The sequence below is a fragment of the Pituophis catenifer genome, unplaced genomic scaffold, assembly GCF_029215685.1.
Source record: "Pituophis catenifer annectens isolate HBS135680 unplaced genomic scaffold, rPitCat1.0.hap2 SCAF_11, whole genome shotgun sequence".
Lineage (NCBI taxonomy): Eukaryota > Metazoa > Chordata > Lepidosauria > Squamata > Colubridae > Pituophis > Pituophis catenifer.
The window spans coordinates 19,934,554-19,948,804 of NW_027256891.1; the positions used below are offsets into that span (position 1 = coordinate 19,934,554).

The 14,251-nt window shown below is 39.4% G+C and overlaps 1 protein-coding gene across 5 annotated transcripts in view; it reads right to left on the reverse strand.

Moving 5' to 3' along the window:
• The window catches only part of DIAPH2 (diaphanous related formin 2), a 352,831-nt gene that overhangs the window by 274,249 nt on the left and 64,331 nt on the right, over positions 1 to 14,251 (reverse strand). For all 5 annotated transcript variants that reach the window (XM_070952070.1, XM_070952072.1, XM_070952071.1 and 2 more), the window contains 4 exons: positions 6,572 to 6,646; positions 6,410 to 6,479; positions 2,682 to 2,818; positions 1,205 to 1,313 (listed from right to left, as the gene is read on the reverse strand). In XM_070952070.1, the coding sequence (XP_070808171.1) occupies positions 1,205 to 1,313; positions 2,682 to 2,818; positions 6,410 to 6,479; positions 6,572 to 6,646 (391 nt within the window). The remainder of the gene's footprint in view (positions 1 to 1,204; positions 1,314 to 2,681; positions 2,819 to 6,409; positions 6,480 to 6,571; positions 6,647 to 14,251) is intronic.

Genomic DNA, 14,251 nt, shown 5'->3' on the forward strand with positions numbered 1-14,251 from the left:
GTATTTGTTGAGTTAAATGATTCAATTGATAGCCTTGATGGACTGATTTTTCAGCCAGGGACCCACTTCTTCCTGTCTGTGGTAACTGAATGTTGTGTATCCTCACAAACTTTGGGCTGTGTGGTACTCACTCCAGAGTCACCTTTCCTCTATAACTTGCCTGTTATAATCTAATTATTGTTTTACTGGTGGCTGGAAATTTCTGATGGACTTTTTGCATGAAGATAAAAACATGAAAATGTGATCCATGGCTTTGATGATTATACAGGATTACAGAAAGAAGGATGTTATGATTTAACACTAGTGTGTCTCAACCTCGATGAGTTTAAGATGTGTGGACTGCAACTTCTGGAATTCCATGGGTGGCTGAAGGATTCTGGGAGTCGAAGTGCACGGATCTTAAAGTCACCAAGAGAAACCGCTTCAGAGAGAAAAGTTAAAATATATGTCAGATTCGGGTTAATGTCAGGGTTCCAAGTTATATCCTCAACGAAAGAAAGCTTCGAAGCTAGAAGCTCCTCAGAGTTCCATTTTATTAGAGATGTCATATTGGCACATCTGAGAAAACCCGAATCTGAAAGCTTTCAGGTTTTCCCCACCCAAAAGAAAGTCCAAGTAGAAAGGAATGTTATTATGGCTAGATATCTCTGCAACTCCATGCAATCCCCCACTCCCAATTTCCCACAGCACTAAACGTGGCAGCCCTGAAGATCCAAAGTAAAAAGATGGCCTCCAGGACTGACCATTCTCCTTCATCAGTCCTTCTTGAGACACAAAACTCTGGGAAAAAAACGATTTCAGAAAAGAATTTTGGAAACGTATGTAAGGATGATCTGCACGGACTGAAAGTTTATATTCTAAAATACATTGCCCTGCATAGAGAAAAGAAAGCATTTGTTTTTATAATTCTCTGCATTCGTAAACAGTTTTTTTTTAAAAAAAAAGTCAGTAAAAAGTAAATTTCTGCAATGTATAGCAATGAGTGTTTCAAATGTGTTTATGCAAAGTATTTAAGAAGATTATCAGGCTTTTCTTACTGAAATTTGAGATGAATATTTACTTGGGATTTGAAACTTCTACCCAAAACAAGGTCACAGGAACCCAAATTATCTCCAGCCATTTTAAACGTTTTTGATGCAGCTAGTAATTAAAACGCATTGTTGCCTAATCTAATTGTCTAAATTGTAAATCCAAGAAATCCTACCTGTAATTGCAGAGCTTCGTGATTTTCGAGCCCCTCCACTATGTTAGCAAATCGTTCTCCATTATTTCTCTCAGCTGCAATTGTTATAGCTCCTAAAATTTTGTCGAGCCTGTAACAGAGATTTATTTCAATGGGTTGTAAAGATATGCACGTACTTTAACAGACTATTCAAAAATCACACCTCGGATTTCTTAAAGGCCCTTTTTTTTTTTTTTTTGCCTCTTTGGTAGCAAATTGATTTAAAAACCAACACCTAAAAAGCAATCCGCTAAGTAATCAAGGAAATAAATCTTTTTGACTTTGCTTGTTGTTCCTTCGATTCTTAAATAAAGTCAGACTGTTTAAGGTTTGGATCCTTAAGTAACTAACTTGAAAAACTTCACGGGAGAAAAATGACTCTATCCTGTATTCCTCCTTGCAGCTCTCTATTCTTGCATTCAAAAATTAGCCCAAATCAAATAAAACATCCCTAGCCTTGTTGCAAGAGATCACAATAATTGGGATTGTGACTTTCTGTCACTAAGTGATGTGGTTGCAAAGTGTGATATCATGTAATAGCACTTATTAATGATGGCAATTCTGGCCAGCACTGGTTACCATCATTAAGTGACTAGCGCAGTACCCCACGGTCACATGATCATAATTAGCAACCTTCATTGCTGGCTTTTCACAAGCAAGGTTAATGGGGGAGCTGGCAGGTTACCAATCATTAAGCAATTACATCATTTGATTTCTGATTTCCTGCCGGCTTGCCCATTAACTTTGCTTGTGAAAAGTCAGCAATGAAGCTTGCAAATCGTGATCATGTGACCAAGGCGGATTGCAAAAGCATTGTCACAAATTTGAACGAATGGTTATGAAACAAGGACCACCTGCTCATCCAAATGCTGCTCTCTAGCAATTCGTACAAGCTCTCTTTGATTTAGGACAGAGGTGCAGAGGATAAATTCAAGGGTGCATAGATCTGGCCCTGGAAGCAGCAAAGGACTGGCCTGCAATGCCTCTGCTAGTGAAATCGTAGCTCAGGAGGACTGCATGCAGCTACCCCCAAGCTCCGTTTTCGCTGGCATAGGACTGCAGAAGGCCATCGCAGCTGAAAACGGGGCCCAGGAGCCCGTTTTGCTGGCAGAGCGCTCGGCCCACACAGGCGCCCCCGACACGAGTGACCCACCTCGGCCCCCTAAGGTCAAACACAACCTTGATGCAGACCTCAATGAAAACGAGTTTGACACCCCTGATCTAGAAGATAGAGGTGGCATATAGGAGATGGAGGTGGCATATGTGTTTATCCTCCAGATAAATAGTCATAAAAGAACTCTTAAATCTCTCTGGAAGTCAAGGGCCAAGAGGAAACATATAGGAGTCAACGTATTAAAGCAAAACTAAACTGATAATGACAGTTTAGTTGAATGCCCTAAAAGTAGGGTTCATAAATTTATTTAATTAATTAAATGCACTTAATAGTTCCGTTACTTACATGTTTTCTTCTCCAACGATACAAATGGCAGAGAGTATTTTCACTGTTTCAGTCATCATGTTTGGTTGCTTTGGATCAATTGCTCTGGCAAGTAAGAGAAGGCTCCGTTCATCTCCCAGTATTCTTTGTAGTCCATACTTGGAGGGGGGAGAAGGAATGGTTTAAAAGTTAATGAGTTTGCAGCACGCTCAATCTTCAAGTTTTATAATCCCTAAACAAAGCTCATCAATTACAAGGTTCTGAAAGAGCCAGATTTGGGGAGATGACAGTACGGCAGCAACCGAAAAAAGCTAACACAATCAGAATCACGTGAAGTATTAGTTCCGCTTTAGATATCCTTAGTAAGACCACACCTGGAATCCTGCATCCAGTTTTGGTCACCACATGACAAAAAAGATGTCGAGAACAGCAGCTAAGATGATTAAGGGCTTGGAGACAAAAAAATATGAAGAACGGTTGCAGGCCAGTCTAGAGAAAAGGACTAGGGGTGACATGATAGCAGTATTCTAGGATTTGAGGGGCTGCCACAAAGAAGAGGGGGTCAACTTGTTTTTTTTTTTCCAAAACACCAGAAAGCAAGACAAGAAGCAATGGATGCAAAATAATCAAAGAAAGAAGCAAACGTGGAATTGAGGAGAAAATTCCTAACCGTGAGGACAATGAACCAATGGAACAGAAGTTGCCTTCAGAAGTTGAAGGAGCTTCATCATTGGAGGTTTTTAAGAAAAGGCTGTCTTAAATGGTATAGGGTCTGCTTCTTGAACAGGGGGTTGGACTAGAAGACCTCCAAGGTCCCTTCCAGCTCTATTCTGATTGATTGAGGTAGAAATATCTATGCGACTTCATCTTTGTATTATGGCTTCCTTGTCCATTCCACAGCCCAATTCAGACGTCCGATGTACCAGGTTTAAAGACCCTTCTGGGATACCTGAAAGATCAGCTTCTTCCTTTTTATAGTTCTCAGATCTTGGGTCGTCCAAGATGTCCCATCAGAAAGCTACTTAATAAAGATAACCGCTCCAATTATGGAAAGTTATTGTTAGATAAAGACTTCCTTGGAGCTTTTTTTAATGTTCCATTCGGCGGGCATTTTTAATGTGTGATTTATAACGATAAAGAGAACCGCCTCGGGCCCACTAGTCCACGCTTAGTTTAATCACCTCTGGTGAAACTAATGCCTCTCCCAAAACCGTTCTTATTTTCAAATTAGTTCGGAGATGTCATTTGGAGCTACAGAGACCAATACAGCAGGTTCTCCTTTAACCTCTTTGGTGCTTCCAGAGTTACAACTTTCAGAAGCACAAAGTGATCAGTAGTAAACCTCCTATGTGGATACCAAGAATGAACCTCTAATTTAGGGCTAGAGTCTCTCATTGAGCCGCGGTGGCGCAGTGGTTAGAGTGCAGTACTGCAGACTACTTCTACTGACTGCCGGCTGCCTGCAATTTGGCAGTTCGAATCTCACCAGGTTCAAGGTTGACTCAGCCTTCCATCCTTCCCAGATGGGTAAAATGAGGAGCCAGATTGTTGGGGGCAAGAGGCTGACTCTGTAAACCGTTTAGAGAGGGCTTTAAAGCACACTGTGAAGCGGTATATAAGTCTAAGTGCTATTGCTATTATTATTACTTTTACCTCCTTGTCTATATTTGTAGGATTTCTTGCTATGCCAAGTAGTAACTAGGTCTTGTTCAGCTTTCAAAGTTAGCTTGATACTATCAGCTAGGAAACCCCAAATATTTTGCTTGTCATCCAAGATGTTTCTTCAGTTCAATGAAAAATACTGAATGAATACTGAAAAGTCACACGGAAACAAATGTCTGTCTGTCTGTCTGTCTGTCTGTCTGTCTGTCTGTCTGTCTGTCTGTCTCCCTCCCTCCCTCCCTCCCTATTATCTATCTGTTTATCTTACCAGGCTCAAGATTGACTCAGCCTTCCATCCTTCCAAAGTGGGTAAAATGAGAACCTCAAATTGTTGGGGGCAATATGCTGACTCTGTAAGCCGCTTAGGGAGGGGCTGTGCACACTGTGAAGCGGTATATAAGTCTAAGTGCTATTGCTAAATGGCCGGAGATGATACGCCAAAACATGACATTATCTCCAATTTCGAAGAACATTTTTCTCAAAACTGATCATATGAAGCTATAGGCTGCCCAGGTTGTTCTCAATCAGCATTACACAACAGCATCATTCTACCGCATCAGTGGAGGAATTGATGGAGAGAACGGAGTCTCACCAAGTTCAATGAAACATACTTTTAAAAAGAGGACAGGTTTCTAGAAAAAAGAAATTCCCCATATGCAGAAAATGCCTAGTATACTGGAAAACAAGATGATGTGTCTATTAAAATATTGCAAATGGGTATTTTGGCTATGCTTATCAGAGAGATAATTGTATTTCACGATGGAAACACAGCTTGAATGCCACATAGCTTGTTATTTCCCTGCCTATGTTCACTTAACGCCGTCTTTTTTTTTTTTTCCTATGAAAAAAAAATCCCTAGAAAATTAAATTTCTAAGTCTTGCCGGCAATAGATAAACAACATGGAAGTAAACCCGTAAGGACATTTTGGTTTCTCTGGGTTTTTTTTTTTTTCCCTGGATTTAAAAACACACTGAGAACAATTCAAGTAGTTGAAGGTATTACCGTATTTCCATTGCCCTCACATAGCCCCCTACACCAGGGATCAGCAACCTGCAGCTCTGGAGCCGCGTGTGGCTCTTTCACCTCTCTACTGCGGCTCGTCACACAAAATATGCGTCACAACCGCCAATGTGCAACACCCGCCGGCACCTAATTTATTGAGCTTTTCAACCCCTGGTAGGCCAACCATGGATAAATCCAAGAAAAGAAAAGTTTCAGAAGAAAACAGAATGTTTAATTCAACTACATATGCTAGTTTTGTGGCCGCTCAAGAAATAGTCAGACACGGGAAGGGTTTTTGTGGCTCCCGGTGTTTTCTTTTCTGTGGGAAATAGGTCCAAATTGCTCTTTGTGTGTTTAAGGTTGCAGACCCAATTGTCCTATACCCTCTTCTTAAAATTAAAGCACTCTGACATCACTAAATTTGGCTTCTGAGGTTCACAGCGAGATTGGAGAGATTTATCCAAAAGTTGGGTTACTCATACAAGTTCTACTTTTTTTACGATATTATCTTGGGATCCGTATCACTGAAGCTTTGTAATGAGCAGAAGGAGTGACCTTGGAGGTCAGGAGGAACAGCTGCTTCCTAGACAATAATCAGATAAAAGAAACCTGAGTTTGGGGCAGTGCTGTAACCTGAAAAAGAGAAAACTCTGACGAGACCTTCCCTAGTTTTCATGAAGATAAAAGGGGGGGGGGGGAGGCATTGCAAGATTCCGTTACTGTATCTTTCTAATAAAAGTAATATTACCCTGCATGACTTTGGCTTCCTAGTCTGGAAGAGCTGACCTTTAAAAAAAAATGAGGTGTTTTTTTTTCCTAGTTCTCAGAAGAAAAGGAAATGCTTCGGTGTACTTGGTGCCGTTCTCAAGCCTTGAAATAACATATGAATCGGTTTCGCCTTATTCCAAATTCTTTGCATGCAGCAATATTAAACTACAGGCAAAACCATCATCATTAGTAGATCAAATTTCCATTTCATTAAAGATATCTCTTTCTTTAAAGACGGTCATTCATTACCAGTTAAAGTGAACCTATCTGAAGGAGAGAAAAAAAAAAAATAATCAGCCAGGGCTGAAATTCCTACCTTATTATTCATAAACGCTTTGAGGCACTGTATAAGCTTATGTTGATTTTTCTTGTCAATACTTTCTTGCCTGAAAATTAATAATAATAACATTAACGGACGGTCCTATATTAATCACTCTTGTTGCTTCCCCTTATTACTTCTTATACGGTCTATACTTACTGTCTCTTATCAAGGAGTTTTTCAAGGACATCCAGGAGAAGCCCAAGGCCTTCATGTCCAAAATTGTTAACCCAACTGTAAAAAAAAATGTAAATTGCAAATTATTTCATGATTGCTCCTGTGTATACTTTCCATGCACATAAACAGTCTGATTACTGTTTAGAAATTCTATTTTCTAAAGCATGCCTATGTAGGCAAATCCACCTTTGAAAGAAATCTAAAACCTCAGCCTTACAATAATTAACTTTATTCTAATTGTTCTTTTTTCCCCCTCTCTATTTCCAGAAAGTATTATTTTGACATTTATAGACTTGATCCTCAAGTTCTTCCAATTTTCCACACAGATGAACTGCCACACAAATACAAATAATTAAAATGAGTAGCGACACTTACAACACCATCACAATGACAATGCTGTGTTTTGATTATTTCAAATAACTTATGCTCAGCATCTAAAGTTTAGTTCTTGAATGGAAGATAAATGAGTAGAGCATTAAATGTGTCAAAATCCGTAATATCCTGTTAATGGTTTAAGCTTTCTGAAACTGTAGACATCCACTAAACCCTAAATATGTTTTCTGCTTTAAAAATGTACGACTGCCATCTTCTCCCCACCTTTTCTGATAAAACTCAAAGATTCTGAGGAACATCAAGAAGTAGCAATTAAATCTAGAGCACCAGAACATTTGAGCAGTTGGATTTCTCTATGCATGCTCATGTTTGCAGTTGTTTATTGGTTTACCTTTGGTGTGCATGCAAAACTCAAATCACTAGATGTCTCTGCAGAGCCATCAAGGTTAAAACTGATTACCAATTGAGAAGCACTTCAGAACATGCATTTGAAAGAAACTCAAGAGGAGTCAGAATCAAAAAGTCTACAAAATAACACCATGAGATTAGGACAACGAAGGGACTCCAAGAGTTCATGTAACTAGTAATAAGCCATGCAAACCATCCTCAATTTTTCTATGACATTTGAAGGATTCTGAGTTTTGTAACTCTGGAAATTAAATTTGCAGTGATGATGTCATTCTGGAACATTTGTCCTACAGAAGACCAAGACTTGTGGTTTTGCCAGATTTTACATCAATGATGAAGAACTGGTGGCCCCATTCTTTGAAGTTGGAAGCCACTCAAAATATAGTGTTAAGTTCTAAAAAAGGTTCAACGTAATTTAATTTAGAAAAATAAAGGAAATCCTCAAATCCAGGGAAGGGAAGGGGAAGGGTGGAGGGAGGGAGGGAGGAAGGAGAAGGAAGGAAGGAAGGAAGGAAGGAAGGAAGGAAGGAAGGAAGGAAGGAGGGAGGGAGGGAGGGAGGGAGGGAGGGAGGGAGGAAGGAAGGGAGGGAGGGCGGGAAGGAAAATATTTAAAAGAGAATATTATGAACACTCATCACTCAGGGTAGTGATGGAATGAGAAGCGAGATTCATATAGAGTAAGTGAAAATATTAAAACATTTTCAGATATATTTTTCTGATAGAACCCAACAATACCAAATTCAGCTGCATGTTAAAAGGAAATTTCAAAGTCAGCTGAACAAAGACAGCAGCTGAAACTACAGAAGGCAATTGAGAGCACCAAAATATAGATAAGCCGAAGCATCGCTCTTTAACAAAAAAGGACAATGAAGAGTAAAAAAAAAAATAACAACTACAAGGGAAAGTATGGGGAAAGTTTAATGTAGCCTTGCAAAACAGAGATAACACTCACTGGAGAGAAGAATGCTAGAGCAATTAACAGGCACAGAGCAATGATGGAGTTGGGTGTCTTAAACACTCAACAATACACACAGTTTGGAGCAACTCTCAAAAATAGGTCTCCAAGGACTCAAATCACCTTTCTCTACCTTTATTTTGGAAGTTACATCTCAAAGTCATGTTTACTCAAAGTTAGGAGGTGGTTGATCAAGTAACGGCTCCTATCTCCCTCCACTACGCCTACTGGCAGCAGAGTCGGACAGTGAGGAGGTTGGGGAGGAACCTGGGCCAGTCCTGGGGGCTGGGGAAAGCTTGGACAAGGGCTCTGTGTCGGAGGCAGAGAGGGAGCTAGACAGCAGTGAGGCAGAGGAACAGCTGGAGCCTGTTCCCAATGTGCGCATGCGCAGAGCTGCCAGAAGACAAGAACAACTAAGAAAGCAGGGTCAATTTAGGAGTAAAGCACACCTTGGAGGTGATTGCCCCCCCCCATAGGAAACAAAAGAGGAGCAAACGGGGAGTGGGCTTTTGCAGGAAACAATTTGTTCGGTCGGTCGTTTCAAGAGTGGGAAGATCTGTCTGTGAATCCCAGAGACTCTGTGCCAAGTTTTGCCTTGCCCTGCATTTGGAAACTAGTTACCTGGCAGCTTTCCAAGCGAGATAAGGTCTGTGTTGATAAATATTCCTCTGAAAGACTGTTTGCCAAGCCTTGCTGACTGTGAATGAAAGTAATTCAGTCGTGTGAATAAAAGGGGTTTTGCCGGGACCAGGACTCTGCTTCCTGCTTTTTAAGGGAGCCTAGATCAGAAAACTGCCTTCCGCCCTCACCATGTGTCATTAAATTTTAATGTTTGGTTTTAATTTATTTATGTTTTAATCTACATGTATCCATACATTTTGATGACTGCAAGCCACTCAGAGTTACCCTATGGTAAGATGGACGGCCAATAATTTTTATAAATTAAAAAGTAATAATAATTACATGTTGATTTCCTTTGTTCCCTTCACCACAATCAGCAAAAGAAAAGGATTCTTAGAAGTAGATTTTATACAGTCCAAGTGTGATGAATACTGCATATAGTAAGGCCCAGTGAGGATATAGAATGTATTTTTCAAACAAACAATAAATAGCAATTAATGTCAAATGGAATAACCCCCAGACCAAGGATCCCTGTTTGTAAATAAAATGGGTTAAAAATGAAAATTGTCATTACTTTCTTTCTACTAGAGCATGAACAATACTACCAAGCATGGCAAAGAATGATTACAGAGGGTACTTTGGTGAGTTATTTCAGATGCATTAAGATTTATTGCATAATTTACTTAACATCTCTGGGTAGGACCTGCTTTTAAAAGCTCTGTGTAATGAACTTATTTTTCATCCATCTATGTATATATTTTCATGCAGTTTATTATTTTCAGCTGTTCTTCAGTTGCCAGGGGTTAAGGTGCCACAGTAAAATTTGAATTTTGGTTTTATTAGAACATTCTCCTTAATGTTTTGGACAAAATGGGAGGCACCATTCCTTTGGAGATGTATTATTCCTGTTTAATATCTATCTTCAAGAAATCGGTGTTATTTCTTCCAAAACATAAGGTGACAAAGAGAAGAAACAGTAATGAAAATACAAATTTAATACAACAGCAATGAAAATACAAGTGATCTATACAGATTAACAGAGTTGGAAGGGACCTTGTAGGTCATCTAGTCCAACCCCCCACCTAAACAGGAAACCCTACACCATTTCTGACAAATGGCAGTCCAATCTCTTCTTGAAAGCCTCAAGTGATAAAGCTCCCACAACTTCCAAAGGCAACTTCTGTTCCACTGGTTGATTGTTCTCACTGTCAGAAAATTTCTCCTTATTTCCAGGTTGAATCTCTCCTTGTTCAGTTTCCACCCATTATTCCTTGTCTGGCCTTCGGGTGCTTTGGAAAATAGTTAGACCCCCCCTCCTCTCTGTGGCAGCCCCTCAAATATTGGAACACTGCTGTCATGTCTCCCCTGGTCCTTCTTCTCACTAGACTAGCCATGCCTAGTTCCTGTAACCGTTCTTCATATGTTTTAGTCTCCAGTCCCCTAATCATCCTGGTTGCTCTTTTCTGCACTTTTTCTAGAGTCTCAACATCTTTTTTATAGGGTGGTGACCAAAACTGGATGCAGTACTCTAGGCTTTATAGAGTGGTATTGTTAACTCCCATGATTGATTGATTTATTTATTTATTAGTCCAATTTATATGCCGCCCTTCTCCGTAGACTCAGGGCGGCTTACAATGCATTATAGCAATAGCCTGCATACTTTTTTGTATATATACCTGCTTATTAGGGCTTTGCCCCCCCCCCCCCCAAAGCGGTGTTGTTCTATACAAAGTTGGGTTATTGCTCCCACAATCCGGGTCCTCAATTTACCTACCTTGAAAAGATGGAAGGCTGAGTCAACTTTGAGCCTGGTGAGATTTGAACTTGCACTAATTGCAGCAGCTGGCAGCTAAGTGCTAGCACTTAACAGCACTTTAGTTCCGCTGCACCACCGAGGCTCTTGACTGTATCCCTCTGTTAATGCAATTTAGGATTGCATTGGCTCTTTTGGCTGCCGCTGCACATTGCTGGCTCATATTTAACTGATTGTCCACTAAGACTCGAAGATCCCTCTCACAGTTACTGCTATTAAGCCTGGTTTCACCCAGTCTATATGTGTACTTTGGGTTTTTCTTGCCTAAGTGTAGGACTTTACTGTTCTCTACATTGAATTTCATTATGTATACATTAATAATTGGAAATAATTACCATTTCCAACGGCCACTCAAAATATGGTTTGGCTTTCCATAACAGCCAGGTCACAAGCATAAAGCGGTTCTGTTCTTAAGTTCACTAAATTGTAGTTATTTATTAAATTTATAAGTCACCCAATTTCCTATGACTCTGGGCAGTTAGTCCAGGAAGAAGACATTCTGTCCCACTCTATTATGTTGAAAATGACTTTAACTCCTGTAAGTAATATAATATATTCAGTCATTCATAATTTAGCAATGGTATACCAGAAAACTATTCCCTTGTATAATTTCTGTATTTTTAGATCCCTTTTTTTTAATCCATTTGTGCTTTATTCGCTTATCTTTATCTGTTTTCTATTTTGGTTTATGGATTTTCTCCAAAAAGTGTTTTTAAAAAATCTATTATGCAGGACCTCCTGAACGTTTCCAGAGGAAAAAGCACTGAACGAGAATTGGAAACAAGAATGTTATGGGAATGTACAATATTTGTCTCAAGATCTGAGTTTATTTCCTAGTCTCTCTGCCTGCATATTTTAAGCTCATGTGCCTGAGTTGCATAGTTTCCTTGTTTGCTTGACAATAAGCAGGAATTCTCAGAATAACAATGGGCTTCTGTATTTTTACAGCAACTCTTTGATCATACAAATATAAGCAGAACTATGCTATTTTCCATGTATAAATTATTGCTAGGCAATGTAGTCATACAACACTTACTTATTCTTGTACCAACCACCTACCCCAAAAATGAATACTGGAATGTCACATGGAAACAAATATTGTCTGTCTGTCTGTCTATCTGTCTTTATCTAGCTAGCTAGCTAGCTATATCAGTGAAATATAAATTTGGTATACAAATGGTTTGTCGTGAATGCGACTGCTTGAGGGCTCCTGGATTGGAGCTGAAAGGCGAAAGGGATGCAGTATGCTCCCTCCCACATGTTGGGGTAGACCAGGTGCCTCAATAGAAAAACACTTAATCTCTCCCCTGGCTCAAGATGATGAAGGGAGGAGAACTTGTGGCTCAGAGGTTAATACAACTGCCTAATATGCAGGCAGCCCAAGTTTGAATCCAAGTAAGGGTATGGCTAGTTGATGAGAGCTAAATAGTTTGAAATAGATCTATACTATAGTCTTCCTTTATTTCTTTATCAGCAAAATATAAATTTGGTGTGTGTGTGTGTGTGTGTATCTTATCTATCTATCTCTTTCCAGCAGTGCCATAGGGTTAGAATGCAGCATTGCACACTAATTCTGCCAACTGCCAGAAGTTCGATCCTGACCGGCTCATGGATTCTGACCAGCTCAAGCTTCCCATCTTTCTAAGGTCAGTAAAATGGGGACCCAGTTTGTTAGTGGAAATATGCTGACCCTGTAAACTGCTTAGAGAGGAGTATATAAGAGTATTATATACTCTTATATACTCCTATAGTATATAAGAGGAGTATATAATAGGAGTATAAACTATAAAGTAGTTTATAAGTCTTAAGTGCTAAGTGATCTCTCTCTCTCTCTCTCTCTCTCTCTCTCTCTCTTTATATATATATATATATATATATATATATATATATATATATATATATAATCTATCTGTCTATCTATCTATCTCTATCATCTATCTATCTATATTTATATCTATCTATCTATCATCTATCTCTATCATCTATCTCTATCTATCTATCTCTATCATCTATCTCTATCTATCTATCTCTATCATCTATCTATATCTATCTCTCTATCAACTATCTCTATCATCTATCTATATCTATCTCTCTATCATCTATCTCTATCATCCATCTATATCTATCTATCTATCTATCCATCCATCTATCTATCTGGACTGACAATAAATTAGTTACTTAGATACAACAAGTAAAAAATGGGACTTCAATGAACTGCAATGGTTCACTAAAGCATTAACTAGTTTAATCCAGAAGTCAGTTCATAATTTTCATTTCCTGGATAAATACACAGGAAAATCCAATGGGGGTGGAATTCCATTTAGGATTAGGGTTGGATTTGGAGAGGAGGAAAAAAAAACATCACCATAGATTCGCAGAGGCTGGTTATCCTTAGTAGGCTTCTTACATTTCCAATCCCCTTTATTTTCATTTCCTGGATAATCCATGGGAAATGTTAACAAGCAAAGGAGTTACTTTTCAACTTCCTGTTTAAGACAGGGGTTGCTTCTCGGGAAAGCAGACTTGCCAAAAAAATCCCTTGCATACCAAGTGAAGCAAACTGTCAAGCCCAGTTTAATGTATTCCAATTACAAAGTTAAAGACAGCTTGAGGATAGGTTCTGAATGCAACAAGGCATAATATTAGCACACCGGCCATATGTTGGTGCATATAGAAGTATTCACAGCTTAACCATCAACAGCTTTAATGTTCAGCCCTGTGCCTCATTTACCAGAGGTAAATAACAGGATCAGTCCCTTAAAATCTGAAGCTGAAAAAATAAAGAGCCTATCCCTCCAATAAAGTGGCTTTATACAGTGTACGAACATATCAATTCGTAAGAATATCTACTGTGTTGGAGCCATTTGTTTTATACAAGTCGCTACCTTTTTAATAGCAATTGCACTTACACTTATATACCACCTCACAGCCCTCTCTAAGCCGTTTACAGTGTCAGCATATTGCCCCCATCAATCTGGGTCCTGATTTTAACAATCTCAGAAGGATGGAAGGCTGAGTCAATTTTGAGCTGGTCAGGATGGAACTGCTGGCAGTGGGCAGATTTAACAATAACTATAGCAATAGCACTTAGATTTATATACCACTTTACAGTGCTTTATAGCCCTCTCTAAATGGTTTACAGAGTCAGCATATTGGCCCTAACAATCTGGGTCCTCATTTTATCGACCTTTGAAGGATGGAATGCTGAGTCAACCTTGAGCCTGTGAGAATTGAACTGCTGGCAAACGGCAGAATTAGTGCATACCAACCACTGCACCGCCACAGCTCCTAAAACCTACTACTTAACAGAGAACTTTTTTTTTTTTTTTGGTCTTTTAATGACCTGGTAATCCCTTGCATCCTGTCGCCAATGCAGAGTTCACAGCAGATATATTCTCATTGTGCCCAGAGAGATAAATATCTGCCGCTACCTAGGATCGAGCTCACAGCCTCCTGATTGTGAGGCAAGAGTTCCACCTCTATTCTGCACCAGCTATGGACCCCAAAGAATGCAGCATACACAAACTCTATA